This window comes from Bubalus bubalis, chromosome 1 (genome assembly GCF_019923935.1).
Source record: "Bubalus bubalis isolate 160015118507 breed Murrah chromosome 1, NDDB_SH_1, whole genome shotgun sequence".
NCBI classification, from domain to species: domain Eukaryota; kingdom Metazoa; phylum Chordata; class Mammalia; order Artiodactyla; family Bovidae; genus Bubalus; species Bubalus bubalis.
The window spans coordinates 67,773,685-67,793,943 of NC_059157.1; the positions used below are offsets into that span (position 1 = coordinate 67,773,685).

The window sequence follows — 20,259 nt, forward strand, 5'->3', positions numbered from 1 at the left end:
ACACCTCTAGGCCATGGATCTCTCTCATTTGAATTTAGACACTATTCAAATGCTTCCATTTCTCCTAAGCGCAATTGTTAACATAGAATTCAGTTACCATGGTATCTTAACATTTTTCCCCAAATCAAGTGTAAGTCTTTTTCACAAAGAAGGAGGAGAGAAAAGTTTGTTTTTGATGCCAGTGTTTCAATGGAGACATTAGGCTTTGTCTGTGGGAGGACTAGGTTGCCGTAAGAAAATAAGTACAACAACAAATAAAAATATTGTGCTCAGTGGTTGTGCCATGCCAGCTCATTACTCCAGCTCATTTCTGGAAGGGACCAAAGATTAGAAAATGCCTCTTCCTGAGTTGTAGTAGACCTATAAAACCAAGTGGGCTTCCCTGGTGGCTCAGCGCTAAAGAATCTGCCTGCAATGAGGGAGGCAAGAAATGGGGCTTCCATCCCTGGGTCAGGAATATCTCCTGGAGGAGGGCATGGCAACCTACTCCAGTATTCTTGCCTGGAGAATCCCATGGACAAAGGAGTCTGGCAGGCTACAATCCATAGGGTCATAAAGAGTCAGACACGACTGAAGTGACTGAATAGCAGCCGCAGCATAAAACTGAGCAACTCAGAAAGTACTGAAAAGGAATACTAGGGAAAATAATACAAAGAAAAAATAGCAACAGAAATTGTGGTGAGCTGAGCATGACCTTTGGAAAAAGAAGAAAGATTTTGCATATCTAAGAAAATCTCATCACAGTCCTCTCTGAAAAATTAAGAGGATTCAGTATTTTCTTTCATTTACTTAATGCAAATAGGTACGGCTTTCTCTGACAAAACATCACGGTTCTTACTTAGGTACTATTATGCAGAGACAGAACATCAAGTTTATGTTGGTTGTTCAAAGTCATTCTTAAAGATCAAGAATAAGAACTAAATTTAATAATTGGAAATATTTGCATGCCAGAGATCTTTTTCTTCCAAACATTTCTTTGGGCTTATAGTCTGTGTCAAAGGATGGGAAGCACTGTTATAAATGTGTCTCATCCAAACATTAATGAGGAAGCAAATCATTCGCCTTTTGAAAATTGCAGTATCTATTTGGATGTCATTTATCAGCTGTCCGATGGAAAGAAATGAGGGAGAAGCAGGCAGAGAAATATTTCTGAATCCTGAGTTTTCTGGATGAAAACGATGTATTCCTCTATGTATTACTTCTTATCTTGTTAATACAACAGAATGCAACTATTTTACCCACTAGTATAGCATTTAGCACGTAAAGTATTAATTGCCAAAATATTTTGAAGTCTTTAAGAGAGCAGTATTTTAAAAATAGTAAGTAAAATCAGTGTAAATACAAATTAATCAACATTAAACTAGTGACAAATATTTGTGCATCTTCCAAAACACTTTGTCTTTAAAGCAATGTTAATTCTTTTATACATTTTTTCCCCACAATAAGCCAATGACGTGTATATGCTAAAACATAATATAGAATATGATGCCTGTTTTTTCTTTTCTCATTGTGTATCTTCTAGAAAACAAGAGGCTATTTTTTAAAAAAAGTATATTGTTTGAAAATATTTTAGTAGAAGTTAAATGCTGTTTTACCAGAAATTTCTAAGGAAAAATGAAGAAAATTTGAATAATGCTTTTTTTTTTTTTTTTTTGAACACCATCAGTCTATTCCAACTTACGTAAATAGCACCTTTCAATTTCTGGTTCCATCTATGTTATGCTACAAAAGGCTTGTTCTTTTCCACCATTTCACATTGAGCAGAGGTACCTCCTTTATAGATGGCTCTGGATTCAATCCATTTTGCTACATTTTGATGTAAAAAGAAAAGAAATGGTAAAAAAATAAAGTTCTGCTTTATTATGACTGGCCAGCTGTAATGCACTTTATAAATTTGAACCTCCAAAGTGTGATGCCATTTCAAGATATTGCTTCAATTGTCTCAGTACAGGTTAAGGTCACATTATGAATTTCCCTACATTTATGACCTCGACATGTTTTATATATTTTTTTTGTGGAGATTTTTCTTTACCCTGAGCTATGTTTGTGCTAGTCTGTAAAATCAGGTGATGACCCAGTGGAATCCATAGGGACATTAAAGAGATTGCAGAAACTGGTTTGGACCAAGAAAGCAAGAGTGCCCAGTCTGAATGAGATGAAACCTACATCAATAAACCTCCGTAAGTAAGAACTTAATGATCTCATTATTTACCTATTTTATATATCGTATCAGTAGTGTATATGTGTCCATCTAATCTCTCAGTTTCTTTCCCCGTGCCCTGCCTTCCCCCTTGGTATCCATATATTTATTCTCAACATGTGTCTATTTCTGCTTTTCAATGAATGGGAAGGAAGTCCAAAAGGGAGAAGATATGTGTATATGTATGTCTGATTCACTTTGCTATACAATAGAAACTAACATACCATTGTAAAGCAACTATATTCCAATAAAAATAATTTAAAAACCTCAATGAGCTGATAAAAAATGTCTTGAGGAAGAATTCAGATAGTATATATTAATGAAGAATATTTTGATAAGGTCTTAAAATAATTATTAAATATTGAGGCCTTTTTCTTATTGCCAAGGTATTTGTGAAACAAATATCCTCACACTGTTTCTGAATTTCACTTTGTATCTGTGCCACTCCATCTCTCTTCTTCAGAACCAGACTCGGGGTAGAGTAAGAGAAAGCTATGGGTAAAGCTCAGCAAGATAAGGACCAGCATTGTCCAATTTTTGCATTCCTTGGCCTCACAAAGCAGCTCAATTCAGTTTTGATGTGAATGCCACTGGCAGGTCATGCAACTTTGATTTTCATTTATTTATTTACAAGAATGCCCTATTAATCATAATCTTGTGTTTACACTCACTAAACATTTGAACTTAAATAGAGTCAATGAATGGTGTAATTTACTAAGGGTTATATATATTTCTATTTCCTATAAATTTTTATACATTACCAAAAATCTCATCACACCTTACAGTACATGTAAATATAGGTCTTACTGATCAACTTTATGGGTCCAAAGATATACCATTCTCTGTTTTCTCAGTCTTGTTCTCTCTTTTCCAAAATATTTCACTATGAGAAACACATCATGCATAAATCTCTTTGCAGATTGATATTAAATTAGAGAATTTTAGGTTATCAAGAGAACTTCAGAAAATCTCTACTGAGATTTCATTCTTTTAATTAAGACAAAAATCTGATTTGCTTCTTTATATGTCTTCTTGTACGTGTGACCTCAAAAAATTTAAAAAAATACTTAAGAATAAAAATACACCATATCATGCTTATAAAATATGAGGATGTTTTTTAATTTGTTATTTTTCTAAAGTATCTTTCAGTATAGTATTTCCACATGGATTCCAGTCAAACTGGCTTTAATCTTTATACACAACTTCAAAAAAAAGTTAGGTAAATCCGTTTTTACAAAACAAATCACTTAATATACCAAAGACATACTCTTTAAAGAAATGCTAATTTAAAATTATTTTGTAAAATTATATGACTTCCTGGTTTAACCTGTGATGTTCATTCATTTCTATTATATAAAGGGAATTATAATAGTCATAATTTCTACATGTGCAAAATTATTTGACAGACTTACCTCTTTAACCTATTTTTCTTTATCATTCAGAAGATGAAGATGAAACATTGATTTCCTGTATGAAATTAGCCAAAAGCCAAGAAAAAAAAGTTAATGTTAATACAAGGGGGAAGGAAGGAATGGAAATTAGACTGGATTCTATTTCTGCATCATTGGCTAGATCCAGTGCTTCAGATGGATGCAGCTTGGCAGAAATGCTATCCCATAATGAAGGTGAAGTTCAGTTGTGGAACAACTGGAAACCTTTTCCAGAAAACCCGTTGTGGACATACGTTGATTTCCAAATTGACCAGACTGGACTGTGGGGCAATTGTTTCCACTGCAATCACCACCCCCGTCTCAAGTCTTCTTGTACAGATATGGATCTCCCACACTCATGGGTAAGTTTGTAAAAGGACGGAAATGTATCATCTTATCTGAATGTTTGTACTGTAGGAAAGAAACAGATAACAAAGGTGCTAATCAGTCAAATTTACCAGTCTCTGGAAAGTTACCAGAGTTAGAGCTGTCTTTCCAGAAAGCAATGCAACTCTAGTGATTTCTGTTATCATGTTGCTATTGCATATATTCCATTGGGTTCAAATAAACTACTGCATAGCTCAAACAGTAAAGAATCTGCCTGCAATGCTAGAGAAGCAGATTTATCCCTGGGTCTGGAAGATCCCCCTTTAGAAGGGCATGGCAACCCACTCCAGTATTCTTGCCTGGAGAATTCCATGGACAGATAAGTCTGGCAGATTACAGTCCATGAGGTCGCAGAGAGTTGGACACGACTGAGCGACTAACACAATGTTTTCCAGAGATTTCTTTTTAACTAAAAGAAGATAAAGGATGTTGATTCAGATCAAGATGTTGTTTGCTGAATTATCTAAATTATTGCTGTTGTGTTGAAGTTTCACTGATAATTAATACATGAAAGAGTTGCTCAGTGGCTCAGATGGTAAAGAATCCCACTAATTTAAATGAGCATTTTCTGTGGGCCTGCTATTCTCCTAAGTACATCACATGTATTATTTCATTTAAATCTCACAACCTTATAATGTAGGGAGTGGTGTTCTAAAATTAATTCTTTCCTGTTTTACAATTGAGAAAGATGAGGTATAAAAAAGTAACAGGTATAATATCACAAATCTAACAATTTGTGAAGCCAAAATCTAGAACCTCCACAGTCCTATGCTACAGATCCTGATTTTAGCTAATATATTATAGTGTTTCCCATGTACTAAACTAATGGTATATGGCACACAAGAAAGAGCAATGATCTGGAGTTAGAGAAATCTGGGCTTGAATTCAAGTTCTGCTACTTGGGCAAATTACTGAAACCTTTTAAGCTTAATATTCTCAATTGTAAAATGGAAGGTGCTCGGTAGTTCAGTGATGTCAGACTCTTTGTGATCCCATAGACTGTAGCCCCCCAGGATCTTCTGTCTATGGAATGTTCCAGGCAAGAATACTAGAGTGGGTTGCCATGCCCTACTCCAGGGGGTAATAGAGAAACTAAAATTATATAGCATAGATATTCTAAGATTTAAGAGTGTGAATTTTTTTTTTTTTTTTACAGATGAGTTACTCATCTGCCTGGTATATTCCTCTTTCCTTTAAAACCATCATCCTAACCCGTAATACTTAGATCAAATACTTTGTCCTCTAGAAAGCTTGCCTGGGTCATACCAGATAGGAGCAATCTCTTTTTCCTTTGAACTTCCAGATTACTTAAGGGTATTCTTCTTTCATTGTATAGGCATTAAATCTACATTAGCATCACAATATTAGACACTGGGGACACAGAGCCAAATAATACATGCATTGGCCCTATCTTCATGGAGCTTATCACACTCCATCCTGTAGCAGGACGAGCTGGGCATTAGTTTACTTGCTATAAATAATTTATGTTTATATTCTCCCTAGTCTCTAGAATGTTGCTGTTTGCAATTCTTTGAGACCCCATGGACTGTAGCCCGCCAGGCTCCTCTGTCCATGGAATGTTCCAAGCAAGAATACTAGACTGGGTTGCCATTTTCTACTCCAGGGGCTAACAGGGAAACTGAAATTAGTCCAACTCTTTGTAACCCCATCGACTATAGCCTGCCAGGCTCCTCTGTCCATGGAATGTTCCAGGCAAGAAAACTAGAACGGGTTGCCATTTCCTACTTCTGGGGGTAATAGAGAAACTAAAATTATGTGGTTTCACTCACGTTCAACTCTTTGTGACCCTATGTCTGTATGTAGCCCATCAGGCTCCTCTGTCCATGGGATTTCCCAGGCAAGAATACTAGAGTGGGTTGCCATTTCCTTCTTAGGGGATCTGCCTAACTCAGGGATAGAACCTATGTCTCCTGCATTGGCAGGTGATTCTTTACCACCAAGTCACCAGGGAAGCAGAATATCATGGGCACTCAAATATTTGAGTAACATTTGCTGACTAAATGAATAGAAGTTTTAGAAACCAATAGACTTTGTTACCATAGACCTAGAGAAAAAAATTACTTCTTCATTGTCTACCTGTTCTGTATTAACGCAGTCATTGCTGTTGTTCAGCGCTAAGTTGAGGGACTGCAACATGCCAGGCTTCCCTATCCTTACTACCTCCCAGAGTTTGCTCAAATGCATGTCTGTTGAGTTGGTGATGCTATCCAGAGCATGGTGGCTCATCCTCTGCCACCCTCTTCTCCTTTTGCCTTCTATCTTTCCCAGCATCAAGTCGTCTCCAGTGAGTCAGCTCTTTGCCTCAGGTGGCCAAAGTATTGGAGTTTCAGCTTCAGCATCAGTCTTTTCAATGAATATTCAGGGTTGATTTCCTTTAGGATTGACTGGTTTGATCATCTTGCAGTCCAGGAGACTCTCAAGAGTCTTCTTCAGCACCACAATTTGAAAGCATCATATATGAACTCTATTATCATGTATGTATATGAGTGTTTATGGATGTGTGTGTTGGTTTCGGTGTGTATGCATAGTAATGTTTTTCTTTGACTTAGGTAATTTTGTCTATTTTAGTACATAGCTAAGGTAAATAAATAAGTTTTATCTGTAGAAAGTCAAACATATCTGCAGAATGCTCAGAATTTCAGCATTTGTAACAGGAAAACCTCAGTGGACTTGGACAGAGGGTTCAAGAACATGTTAGAGTTAAATTGGTTTGGTAAATTTAATGAAACCACTTGCACTCAGGGATTTGAGACATAGAGTAAAAGAAGTTGAATGAAGGCAAAGTATTATTTTTATATTTTACATATATATTCTATAATAATAGCAAGTAAAACTATCTAGTTTCATTTTAGCATATCTAATATTTTTCTGTAATAATTGCAGGGCTCTTATTTGAGTTATACTCACTTTCATTCTAGGCAAGATACAGAAGGCAGGTAGTGTCAAGGAAAAAGCCTTCTCAAATGAGCGTTACATCAATGACAGGTAGTCAGTAGTGACCAGATTTTTTTTTCTAAATGTACCAACATATGCAGATTCGTTGGAGCAGGGCCTAAACCCCACATTTTGGGGGAAATAAAACTAATCCACAAATTAGTTTCATGATCTCAGAAATCTCAACAATAATCGATTCCTGTGCCTTTGATCTCATCATTGTATCAGTTTTGAGGCAGCCTGAAATTGGCTTGTCTTCAGACAGTCCTCATTCTTCCAGATACATCCCTGCTAACCAACTTAAGGCTCAAACTCTCAATTCTAGTTCTTCTAGAGCTGGGTGTAAATGCCAACTCTGACATCACTAGCAGAGTGAGATTGGGCAAACTCCTTACTCTCTTTAATGAACAAATTTCAGTTCTGTATTGGTTTCAGATCCTACTCATTGCTTTTCCTCTGAGTGACTTTTTGCATACTGAAAGCACTCATTTGTAAAACAAGGTTATCAAGGTCTACTACACAAGGGATATTGGGATGATTAAATGAAATGGTGTCAGGACTCTGTCAATAGCAGGTAATATTTATACCCAAATCAGAGTCCAGAGCTTGTGCTGGGCTCAGAAAGTAGCAATATTTTACTCAGTTGAAATACCATAAACAAGCTGAATCCAGACAGGGAAATATATTCTTTGTGAAGAACTCTTCACAAAAGTCAAGAGGGGGAGAATGAGACATACAGATATTTAATGTGTGGTTTAGTTGTTTGTAAGGTCTATGGGATCTGAGGAGTGAGGAGAGAGATGTGATTATAGAATTGCTAGAAAATGAGAAAGACAAAAGATGAGATTTATGAAAGCAAATATCCCACAAGAGAAATGTGAAAGGAAAAGCTATATAAGGATGCCAGTCTTTTCTAATATCCGCAATGAGTGGTGTTGAGAGGGAATTCAGATGCATCTTAAGAAAGATATCAATGAACGCAACCAAAAATAATATTGAAACCAAGTGTTTACAATCAACTTACAAGAAGAGTGATTGAAGAGTACTTATGAAATCCTGTATGCTAAAAACTTGAAACATAACAAAAGAGAAGAATGAGCCATAGGCTTGGTGGGAATAAGGACAAGAAAGAATAAAGTTTGCATGTTCCAAAGGTGATGAGGCCTTCCTTTAATCTTATATTTTAAAAAATAATCAATAGCAGCTAATATATTTTTCCAAATCTGGGGTTATTTTCCAGATTTTTGAGAATAAACAGTTTTTCAGATTAAGAAATGGAAATAATCTTGACACGAAAAAGGGGAACAGATATCCATTTTTCACTTTAAGTATCTAAAATGTTTTGCAATCTATTTTATAAAAATAGTGTAATATATTTAAAAATGATAATAACAAATGTTTTCAGGAAGAAGGAACGCCAAAGGCCTCAGAGAATACAACAGCAACCCACACACAAAAGAATCAAAATGTAGTATAGATGGAAAAATGAGAATGAGAAACAAAATATTTCATAGAGGTCAAAGAAAAATTAGTGAAGTTTATATATAAAATCTCAGGAAAATAAGAGAAAATAAAAAAAATCTCTACTTAAAGCATCTTTATATGTGTAAGAAGAGAATGAGATGAGTGAAGCTAGAAGGTCTTATTGGAGTGTTACATGAACCCTTCAAAATTGCACCAAAAGAGAGTGTGGAAAGTGGAAGATTCTTTACTGAACCATTTCAGTGAGAGGAACAGAATGTGTGCTAACATTAACCTAGAAGTAAAGGAGCAAAGATTTTACATTAATCTTCTAATTCAAATAGGGAGTACTGCTGCTGCTAAGTTGCTTCAGTCATGTCTGACTCTGTGTGACCCCATAGACGGCAGCCCACCAGGCTCCCCGTCCCTGGGATTCTCCAGGCCAGAACACTGGAGTGGGCTGCCATTTCCTTCTCCAATGCATGAAAGTGAAAAGTGAAAGTGAAGTCGCTCAGTTGTGTCCGACTCTGTGCAACCTCATAGATGGCAGACCACCAGGCTCCTCCGTCCATGGGATTTTCCAGGCAAGAGTACTGGAGTGGGGTGCCATTGCCTTCTCCATAGGGAGTACTAGGTGCTCTAATTATTGACATGGGAAAATGTTCTTTGGTCATACAGTCCCACCGCTAAGTGATTTCAGAGTTTCAATACTCTCCCTCCAAAACTACTGCACTATGGGAGAAACACAGTCTGTGCCCATCTTCTACTTTTGTCTTCCTAGTCTCAACCTTGGCAAACTCTCCATCTCTCTGATGCTAGCCTACCTCTTTCAATCAATGTGACACATCATTACCAGATTAATCTACCAGATTAATTTACTTGACTAATCTACCTGATTAATGCTGCCTGGATAATGATTCTGAGGCTCAAACCTAATAATATTACTGCTCCCCTTACAAACCTTTAAGTGTCTCATCAACACTTACAGGGTCAAAAGCAAACTCATTGACGTAATCTGCCTTCTAACTAGATCCTCACAAGTCTCCTTCACACACACACACACACACACACACACACACACACACTCTATTAGCAAAGTTATACTATCATTTTGCTAAATCCAGATTTTTCCCCATCTTTATCGCTTTATTTATACTGTTTTCCCATTTGTATCTTCTTTTCTTCTCTATTTGATCAATAGTATGGAAGTATAAAAAATATATATGGTCAAGTTAGAATTCATGGTGTACACTTTGAAGGAAGAAATGTGTGAAAAGGAATGAGGACTGAGAGGACCAGTAAAAAGAGAATAAGGAGGGGCATAGTTTAGGAAAAAAGAAAAGTTAATTTCATAGATTGTATTATCATTTTCTCTGTACATAGTGATGTTAGACTCCTGACAAAAAGTCTCTGTGGTACCACGGATGAGGGTATTAATATTTTTACAGGTTCAGTGTATGATAGACCAAGATGACTGCTCCCATATCCACCCAGAGGAAAACAGGCTCTGAGCCATCAATGCATAATTCCTCATAGTTTAATGCCCTTGTGTCCAACTCTAACAGCAAAAGCTATTTGTTAGAACAGCTTTAAACTTTTATTTGTTTACCTTGGATTTATGGTGGTATGGAAAGAGAACAGGTTTTAATTAATAGATTTGGACAACTTGTGAAAAGGAAGGCAGAGTAAATGATAATTTGGACTGAGAAACTGAAAAGGAAAAAAGGGAAAATGGGATAGAAAAGTACCAAAAGATATTTATACCTACTACACTTTGTGCTGAAATTAATTAACTTGAGAGTCAAGATAATAAAAATAATTTTAAGGCCCTAAATTAACAAGAAAAAATAATGATGAATATTTTATGTGAAAAAATTTAAATTATAGCCAATATAATGTTTGAAGGAAGGAGAATTAATATTTACTCAAGAGAAGAATTTGAAAAACAGAAGATGCCGCAACAGTTTGTTCATTCATTCATTTATTCATTCATCCATGTATTCACTCATTTAGCTAACTCATATCAAGTGCCTCCTAAGCCGCTTAGGCTCTAAATGTGTGTGTGGTGGGGGAGGGGGGGGTGGGTGGGCTGGGAAATCTACCATTTCATATCTGTAATGAGAGTTTGAAAGTAAAACTGAAAGTTGCTCAGTTGTGTCCGACTCTTTGCAACACCATGGAATAGCCCCAGAATTCTTCAGGCCAGAATACTGGAGTGGGTAGACTTTCCATTCTCCAGGGGATATTCACAACCCAGGTATCGAATCCAGGTCTCCTGCATTGCAGGTGGATTCTTTACCAGCTGAGCCACCAAGGAAGCCCATTGAGAGTTTACAGGGTCTTATTTAAAAAAGGTAAAAAAGAAAAACAATCACAATTCTTTGTATAAAAATTCACAAAGATGGGAAACATACAGTAGTAATTGTACATAAAATAATCCTGGAAAAGATCCAGCCAGATGTGCAAGCACATTTACATGAAAAAAAGAGAGTTCATAGAAGAAACACTTAAATTATGAGATATTATAATAGTGCAAGATATCAGATTTATGGAAATTATTTAGGCTGAATTTGAAGAGAGTAAATTGTAAATGTTTATGAAATGTTTAAATGTCTTTTATAATAAAACCCTGTATAATGAATATAAAAATAAAATGAGAAAATATAATTGCTCTCTAAGTGTAAAATTGTATTCTAGAAGTCCAGGATAACTAGAGGTATCATTAAACTAGACTTTTGAATCTGAGCAATGTAGAATGCAAACGAATCTAATTATTTGGGTTGGTGTTTGGCTTTTCTCGATTTTACAAACCTTCTGAGTATCAGTGAAAACAACAGATCTGTGCCAGTCCTAGAACTGTTATAGAAACCAAGAATCTCTCTTTTTCATGAATGGCCTTAAGGTTTTGCCTCACTTTTCTCTGTGTTGTTGTTGTTTTTCCTTTGTGCTTGTTTATTCAAGTGCATCGGAGAAGGCAATGGCACCCCACTCCAGTACTCTTGCCTGGAAAATCCCACAGACGGAGGAGGCTGGTAGGCTGCAGTCCATGGGGTTGCTAAGATTTGGACACGACTGAGCGACTTCACTTTTACTTTTCACTTTCATGCATTGGAGAAGGAAATGGCAACCCACTCCAGTGTTCTTGCCTGGAGAATCCCAGGGACGGCAGAGCCTGGTGGGCTGCCATCTATGGGGTCACACAGAGTCGGACACGACTGAAGCGACTTAGCAGCAGCAGCAGCATTCAAGTGCATCAAATTAAGGAGAAAGTTGAACTGGTACACTCCATAATAAAATCTCTCTAAAGTCATCATAAAATGTTTGTAATTTACAATAGCTCTTATGATAATGATATAGGATCCATGATAATCAATTATAACTACATTTTGGCTTCTACAATCAAGATGAAATTTGTTTCTCTGGATTCTCAAATAGACAAAGGCGGACAACAAATATCAGTCTGAAGGGGACCCATTTATGCTTATTGACCATGGGAGACCTTAAGCTCCTCCTTCCTGAGAGTTTAACTCTTCTGCATGTTTTAGCATAATAAAGACAATCTAAAGCTGGACCTTGACCCTTGCAAAGAGAGAGGTGTAAATGTTAGGACATTTTATATAATGAGCCTTGAAGAATGTTCCAAGTATTGGTAGAATTTTTTCTGTGCCAGAGAAACAAGCTCATAATTCAAATATTGCTAAGTAAGCTAAAGACCATGCCTTATTTTGAATGCACAGCCAGGTGTGTCAGAAGTTATGTTGTACATCAAAGGAGCACAGGTTGGAGCCAGGAAAGTCAATTATGAACTGACTGCTGTCACTTACTGGCATCTCTCTGGATCAGGCTGCTTAATCTCCATGGTCTTCTGCATCTTCATCTTCAGAAAGAGGGCCATTAATGATCTTAAAGGCCCTTTTCTATCTTCAGTATTTGGATTATGAGGGGACACCAAGAAAGGTATATCCTATGTGCAGAAAGAGATTAGTACAAGTTTGTCTTTCAGCTTTTTCAAATTAGCTCTCTTTTCACTTTTCAGATGTCCATTGTTGACCTTATTTCTATAATTTTTTTTTTACATAAGCTATTTTAGGTTTCGGTTTTTACTGTTCTTTGTTTTCCTGACCAACTGCACTTCCTCTGTCCTGGGTACTTCCTCATATTCTGAACTAGCAACCATGTATGTGAATACAGACTTTACTTGAGTTACAGCCAGATTCCTCTGATTATGAAAACTTCTTCATGAACCAAAATGCCTATTTTCTATTCTCAGGAACTAAGAAGGCTTCTGTCACTCAAAAACTGTTTCTTAAAGTCCTTTTGAGTGTCATTTCAAAAGACAAAATCCTGCTTTGACAAATGGGTGGGTGAAGTTTAAACAGGATTGTGAGGCGGGGGCAGAAGAGCAGGGGGCTTTGTGGTATAGAGAGTGCTGGGCTGAAATGAGACAGCCTCTTCTGCTGCCATCAGTCATCACACACACACACACACACACACACACACTAGGTGCCACCTTTCAGATCTTGTTCTGATCCTGTGTTGTTGTTCAGTCGCTAAGTTGTGTCTGACTCTTTGCAACCCCATGGACTGCAGCACACCAGGCTTCCCTGTCCTTCACTATCTCCCAGAGTTTGCTCAGATGCATGCCCATTGAGTCAGTGATGCTATCCAACCATCTCATCCTCTGCCACCCTCTTCTCGTTCTGCCCCCAGTCTCTTCCAGCATCAGGCTTCTTTTCTAATGAGTTGGCTCTTCACATCAGGTGGCCAAAGTAGATATGTCTAGTCATGTAGACATGTCTATACAATGACAACCATGGTCTCCATTGACTTATCACTTGACTCTATTTCAAGCGTTTCTTGTATCTTTGTGTTACGATTCAGTTAGGTGGTATTATTACTCCCATTTTAATGGTAAAAGAGATTAAATCATTTATGGAAAGTAACAGTAGCTTGCAGAACTATATTTTAAGACCAAATCTGTCAGCATCTAACGTTTTCTGCAAAAATCATGGCTTTGTAACTTTCGAGCTTAAGCTAGTAGTGTATCTAGACTTTTTTTTTTTTTCTTCACAGTGGTAATTATTTTTTTTTAATTTTATTTTATTTTTAAATTTTACATAATTGTATTAGTTTTGCCAAATATCAAAATGAATCCGCCACAGGTATACATGTGTTCCCCATCCTGAACCCTCCTCCCTCCTCCCTCCCCATACCATAGACTTCTTAATCTGTGAAAAACGAAGACGTTAGTTCCTACCTTGCAGTATAAAATGAGATGATATAAAATTTAGCGAAATGATTTGACATAAATGAAATGATTCAACATAGGGGCCTAATTGCTGAAATAAAGTTCCTGTTTTTGAGATGCAATATAACTTTTCTCACATTTCATTTTTAAAAAGTACTTTCTAGGGAAAGCATTTATTTATTTGGGCTGTGCTCAGTCTTCATTGTTGTGCACGAGCTCTCACTAGTTTGGTAAGTGGGAGCTACTTTTCCATGTGGTGCTCAGGTTTCTCACTGTGGTGGCTTCTCTTGTTGCAGCACATGGGCTCTAGGCATGTGGGCTCAGCTATGGCTCCCAGGCTCCAGAGCTTGGACTCAATAGCTGTGGCACGTGGACTTAGTTGCCCCACAGCATGTGGAATCTTAGTTCCCTGAACAGGGATCGAACATGTATCCCCTGTATTGTCAGACAGATTCTTATCCACTGGACCACTGGGGAAGTCCCTCACATTTCATTTTATACTAGCTTTGTTACTAGGAAAAAATATTCTTTCATCCTAGAAATGGTGAAATTGAGACACATGAAGATTCAGTGGATTACCTGGAGTCCCATGGCAGATGATGGGAGAGGTGGTACTACATAAACCTCCTAACTCTCAATCCAGGCTTTTCCTATCACTAAGTTGTCTTTAAATGGTTCCACAGAAAGAAAAATAAACATGGTGGCAAAGAGGAGCTGTACATGGTAGAAACTACAAGTCTTGGAGCCAAATAAGCCTGGTCTTAAACTCTGGCATCACTGCTTACAGTTCTTATGTCTGCTGCTGCTGCTGCTAAGTCGCTTCAGTCATGTTTGACAGTGCAACCCCATAGACGGCAGCCCACCAGGCTCCCCTGTTCCTGGGATTCTCCAGGCAAGAACACTGGAGTGGGTTGCCATTTCCTTCTCCAATGCATGAAAGTGAAGAGTGAAAGTGAAGTTGCTCAGTCGTGTACGACTCTTCGCGACCCCATGGACTGCAGTCTACCAGGCTCCTCCATCCATGGGATTTTCCAGGAAAGAGTACTGGAGTGGGGTGCCATTGCCTTCTGCAATTGCTAAATTACTTGATATCTCTGAGTTTCAGTTTTTTATCCAGATAGATACAATGAAGATTTTTTTGTGGAGTACTTGCAAAGAATTGGATGTAGAGCATTTAATTATACCTGACACACAGTTGGAACTTGATGAAGAAGAGCTACTATTTCTAGTGACAATTACTACTCTTTAATTATAATACAAATTATAATTATGTGTTTATAATTATTTACCTTTCATTCAGTGAAAAACATTATGTTTATGATACATCAGTTCTTGCTCGGGGCTGCAGGGCCACAAAGACAACCAAGACACATACCTGATGTTGGAGTCTCTCCATCAGTAGTTCTCAGCAATTTCGTATCATATGCAATAATGTTACAGTAAATGCACATTTACTAGTTTTCACAAATTTTTAAGATTTGTAAATATAGCTTGCCCTATTTTCTTCTTATAGATAAGAAAGCCAGAACTGCCTAGCTCTGCTAGCGTGAAACCACTGCTTATAGCTCCCCAGAAGTATGTGACCCCAGGCTTGTGAATCTCTGAGACATGTAGACAAAAAGGAAGTGGGACTCAGTGTACACGTACTGGGCTCTCCATGGCCCTTTTCTGACTCCCCAGATTATCACTGCATCAGCATATCAGCAGCATCTTATGGATGTAAAATGATTTTAGCTTTTTAAAACTCCTTTCATATATTTTTCCATAATCATATCACTTATGCATGTCATATTTTATTTTAGAGTCAGAATATAACTCTCAGATATAACACACCTTTTTCCTAAGAGAATGAAAAATGATGGAAAGAAATCATGTCCCCTGTCTTTCCTGGGAAGTTGTAAAGCAACTGGTTGAATTCACTCTTAAAACCCTTATGAATATTCAGTGTAAGATCTTTATGCATCTCATGGTTCCTAGCTATTAAATACAACCACATTGATGAATAATTAGATTAGAAATACGCCCTATTTGCCATTCATCTCAAGCTCAACCCAAACTGAAGCCCTCATCTCACCGATTGAAAGAGATTTTCAGCCAGGGCACAAAATAGGTTAAAGTCAGGAACTTATTTATTTATTCACTCAACAGTTTGTTTTGAAGTATTTACAGTGTGCCAGATAAGGAAGATAAAATGTTGAGCAGAACAAACACTGCCATCCTCATAGTCCAATGAGAGACAAAAATAGAAATAACCACACAAATAAGAATGATAACTTTGATGAAATCTGTGAGCACCACATGGCTCTATGGGAAGCCTGTAATATGTAAATTTGATCTGGGCAAGGTGTCAGGAAACACTTTCAGGAGTGATGATGTTTGAGCTTCAATCTGATGTCAAAAGCAGGAGTGAACTAGCCAAAAAGAGGCTAGTTATGAGAGTTAGAGGCTAGAGTGAGAGTTAGCATGACTGGGAGAGAAAGCAAGGAGATGAAGTGCAAGGCAGTTCTGAAGAACTGAGGAAGGACCAGACGGACCCCTTACGGCCTCATAAGTTATGCAGAATTTTGTTGTCCATCTCCTAAAAGCAATGGGAAGCTATGCAAGGAATGTTTTAAGCTAATGGTTTGGGGGTTTTGTCTGTTTCTTGTTTATTTGTTGAGGTATCCCCTGGAGAAGGAAATGGCACCCCACTCCAGTACTCTTGCCTGGAGAATCCCATGGACTGAGGAGCCTGGTAGGCTACACTCCATGGGGTCGCAAAGAGCCGGACATGACTGAGCGACTTCACTTCCCTTCATGAGATATATGCTTAAATTGACAAGATTGCTTTCCATACAGTAATGAAATAGATTGGAAGGGAAAAATCGATGCCAGAAGATGGTGCCTTGAACTATAATGGGTAGAAAGAAGAGATGAACAGTTCTCAGGCTCACAGACTTGTGTCTCCAGAGTACGCACTTCTCCAAAGGAAAGAAATGCCAGTTTTGAAAGTCATCTTTTGTGATGCAAATAGAAAAGCCCCTTTTGCTTTAGGACAGATGGTCACAGATGACAGTGGAGACGTGATCCAGCGGTGTCAGTGCACCTTGCAAATCTGTCTTTTCATTTTTAAAACTTAGAAATTCATAACCACCACAATGCCTTAATGGAATCATTACCAGTGGATGAGGAAATGTCATCCATTTGCCTCCTTTGACTCCACTTGGACATAGGCCATTGTTTCTACAAAGAGTGGCTTGGAGCCATGTAAGGTTTCAAGAGAAATTGGCCTTTCAGAGGGGCATAGGAATAGATAATGCATATTGCCACCGTAAAATCTCTAATGAATATTAAGGGTGGCTTTCATTTGTGGTGATTGAAATGAACTCATAAATTCTCTCTCTAGGATGCGGGAATTTTTCCTCCCTGTGGAGAGATTTAATGGATTTGTGGCATTCTGAATGATTTGGCAAGAAATCAGAGGTAGCTGCGCACTCACCCGCAAAGGGCATTTAGTTTCTTGCCTAGGATAGTCACCACCACAAAATATTTTCTGTAGGAACCCAGAATGATTGATGCAACCTACCGTAAGTCACGACAAGGTGTCAACTGAAAAACTGGAAAAAAAAAAAAAAAGTGGTTAAAGACACCGCAGCTTTAAAAACAAATTTGACTTTCAGAGAAGGGTTATTTCCTTTTAGAAAAAAAGAAAAAAGTGAGACCTGCCACCTGCAAGAAATTTAGATCAGTTGTTTGTGGCGAGGGACATCATATTTTGAGACAAACTGAGCGCTCCTACTGCTCTCTGTATGGAGTAGATTAAACTGTTCCCACACAGTGACAAATGCATTGCAAAGAGCCGCAACAGAAATACAGTAAGTTGCAGCAGTTAATGGTACAACTTCCAGTTAAAACAATAGTCTTAGGATTTCTCTTGCCAGTCCCCATTTTATGTGTGATATTTTTTGATAAATTAATTTTTCACATTTGCAGAATCAATATCTTTCAAAGGTTCACAGTGAAAAGAATTGGAAGCAAGAGTTCTAGGGATCTTTGTAGTTACATGGGCCTGGGTTAGAAAAACCTACTCTGAAAAGTGCAAAGGTAATCTATGAAAGCAGCGCTGCTGCTGCTGCTAAGTCGCTTTAGTCGTGTCCGCGGGGTTCATATTAAAAATAGCATCCGCTCTAAGTTTTCTGTGTACTTGGAAAGAAAATGGAGGAAAAACCCAAAGCAGCAATTACCCAAAAGCATTCAGATTTTACGATGGAACGTGGCAGAGAAACTCTTTTTCAGAGAAAATAACTTTTAATTCTCTTGAATGCTAGACTTTCAATTCTTGAAGTAAAAAAGAGTTCTGGGTAATTTTGTTCTATTGGAGGAGTTTATTCCTTTGTGGGATGAATCCATGATCATACTTTCATGAGTTAAGACATTATGAAAGAAGTTAATAACTCCAATGCCCTGTGTTCTATTTATATGAAGAAATTATGACTTTGATTTAAAACACTGGATTCCTTTTTTATTGTTTAGCTGTGCTGCATGGCATGTAGGATCTTAGTGACCCCACCAGGGATCGAACTCATGTTTCCTGCAATGGCAGCATGGAGTCTTAACCACTCGGCCAGCAGGGACGTCCCTAAGACGCTGCATTCCTTTCTGACACAGGAAAGCAAAACATGGTTCACTGGAGAAATTCTTCTGTGTGTAGACTTGCTCTCAGTAGGCTTCCCTTGGATGGGAAACTTCTTCATTTGAGAAGTTTCTAGGTTGGAGGATAAGTCAGATAGTATAGCTTACAGTTTCTTTAGCTGTAAAACAAATGAATAATACTGATAATCACTAAGATCTCTTCCAGGGATAAATATTCATGACTCAACTCTGTGAAGGAATAAGTAACAGTAGTGAATTATATTAACACATTATCTGGGCAATAGGACCTGATTCCCATGAAAGTATTCCCAAACTCAAAGTCTTACATTTTATTTTGTAAAATGGTGAACCCCTATTATTATCTAATTTTACAATAAATAGGCAAGAGAAAATGTGTAGTGTTCTTTAAACTTGGATGTCTTACTGCTTGGATGTGCAAGGTTGATATAGTTCTATTTAGGAGGGGGTCTGGGGGAATTCATTCTAGATGAGAATTAGGGGGCTTTGGAAGCCTGAAGATTTGAAGGAGAGGAAAGATATTGAAAGAAATGTCTGATGATTCTACATAAATCAATCTGTTTTCAAATTTGGCTAGAGTATTTTATTCCAAATCTATTTATCAGTGTATGGCTTCATGAACCAACTATATCAGATTCACCTAAGGTATTTGTTACCAAGGTTTGCCTGGTCCAGATTTACTGAATCAGAATTTTTAGAATCAACATTCTTTGGCAAGCTCTTTAGATGATATTTTTATGTGCACCAAAGTTTGAGAATTATGTCTACAGAGTTCCTTGTTCCCTGATTTTTCAGTTCCATCTTCACCAGTCCAGGAAGTCTTCTGGAGAAGCTCTCATATGCATATCACTTTCAGAAGTTATTTATTACCATAAGCACAACAATCCCATGAAGCAGATAATTCAGTGTTCCAAATGAGGTAGTAAAGGATAGGAACAGTATGGACCTAACAGAAGCAGAAGATTTTAAGAAGAGGTGGCAAGAATACACAGAACTATACAGAAAAGATCTTCATGACCCAGATAACCACAACGGTGTGATCACTCACCTAGAGTGAGACATCTTGGACTACGAAGTCAAGTGGACCTTAGGAAGCATCACTACAAAAAAATCTAGTGGAGATAATGGAATTCCAGCTGAGCTATTTCAAATCCTAAAAGATGATTCTGTGAAAGTGCTGCACTCGATACGCCAGCAAATCTGGAAAACGCAGCAGTGGCCACAGAACTAGAAAAGACCAGTTTTCATTCTAATCCCAAAGAAGGCCAATGCCAAAGAATGTTCAAACTACTGCACAATTGCACTCATTTCACATGCTAACAAATTAATGCTCAAAATTCTCCAAGCAAGGCTTCAACTTCCAGATGAACTTCCAGATGTTCAAGCTGGATTTAGAAAAGGCAGTGGAACCAGAAATCAAATTGCCAACATCCATTGTATCATAGAAAAAGAAAGAGGATTCTATAAAAACATACTTCTGCTTGACTACACTAAAGCCTTTGACTGTGTGGATCACAACAAATGGGGAAATTCTTAAAGGAATGGTGAATGCCAGACCACCTTACCTGCCTCCTGTGAAACCTATATCCATGTCAAGAAACAAGTTAGAACCAGACATGTAACAGTGGACTGGTTCCAAATTGGGAAAGGAGTACGTCAAGGCTGTATATTGTCACCCTGCTTATTTAACTTATATGCAGAGTACATCTTGTGAAATGCCAGACTGGATGAAGCACAAGCTGGAATCAAGATTGCTGGGAGAAATATCAATAACCTCAAATGATACCACCTTTATGGCAGAAAGCGAAGAGGAACTAAAGGGCCTCTTGGTGAAAGTGAAAATGGAGCGTTTAAAATTCAACATTCAAAAAACTAAAATCCAGGCATCCAGTCCCATTACTTCATGGTATATAGATGGGGAAACAGTG

At 37.7% G+C, this 20,259-nt stretch overlaps 1 protein-coding gene across 2 annotated transcripts in view; it reads left to right on the top strand.

Moving 5' to 3' along the window:
• SAMSN1 (SAM domain, SH3 domain and nuclear localization signals 1) overlaps nucleotides 1-20,259 on the top strand; it is a 166,348-nt gene that overhangs the window by 66,512 nt on the left and 79,577 nt on the right. For both annotated transcript variants that reach the window (XM_025282316.3, XM_045165066.1), the window contains 2 exons: nucleotides 2,054-2,180; nucleotides 3,643-3,992. In XM_025282316.3, coding sequence (XP_025138101.3) covers nucleotides 2,054-2,180; nucleotides 3,643-3,992 — 477 coding nt within the window. The remainder of the gene's footprint in view (nucleotides 1-2,053; nucleotides 2,181-3,642; nucleotides 3,993-20,259) is intronic.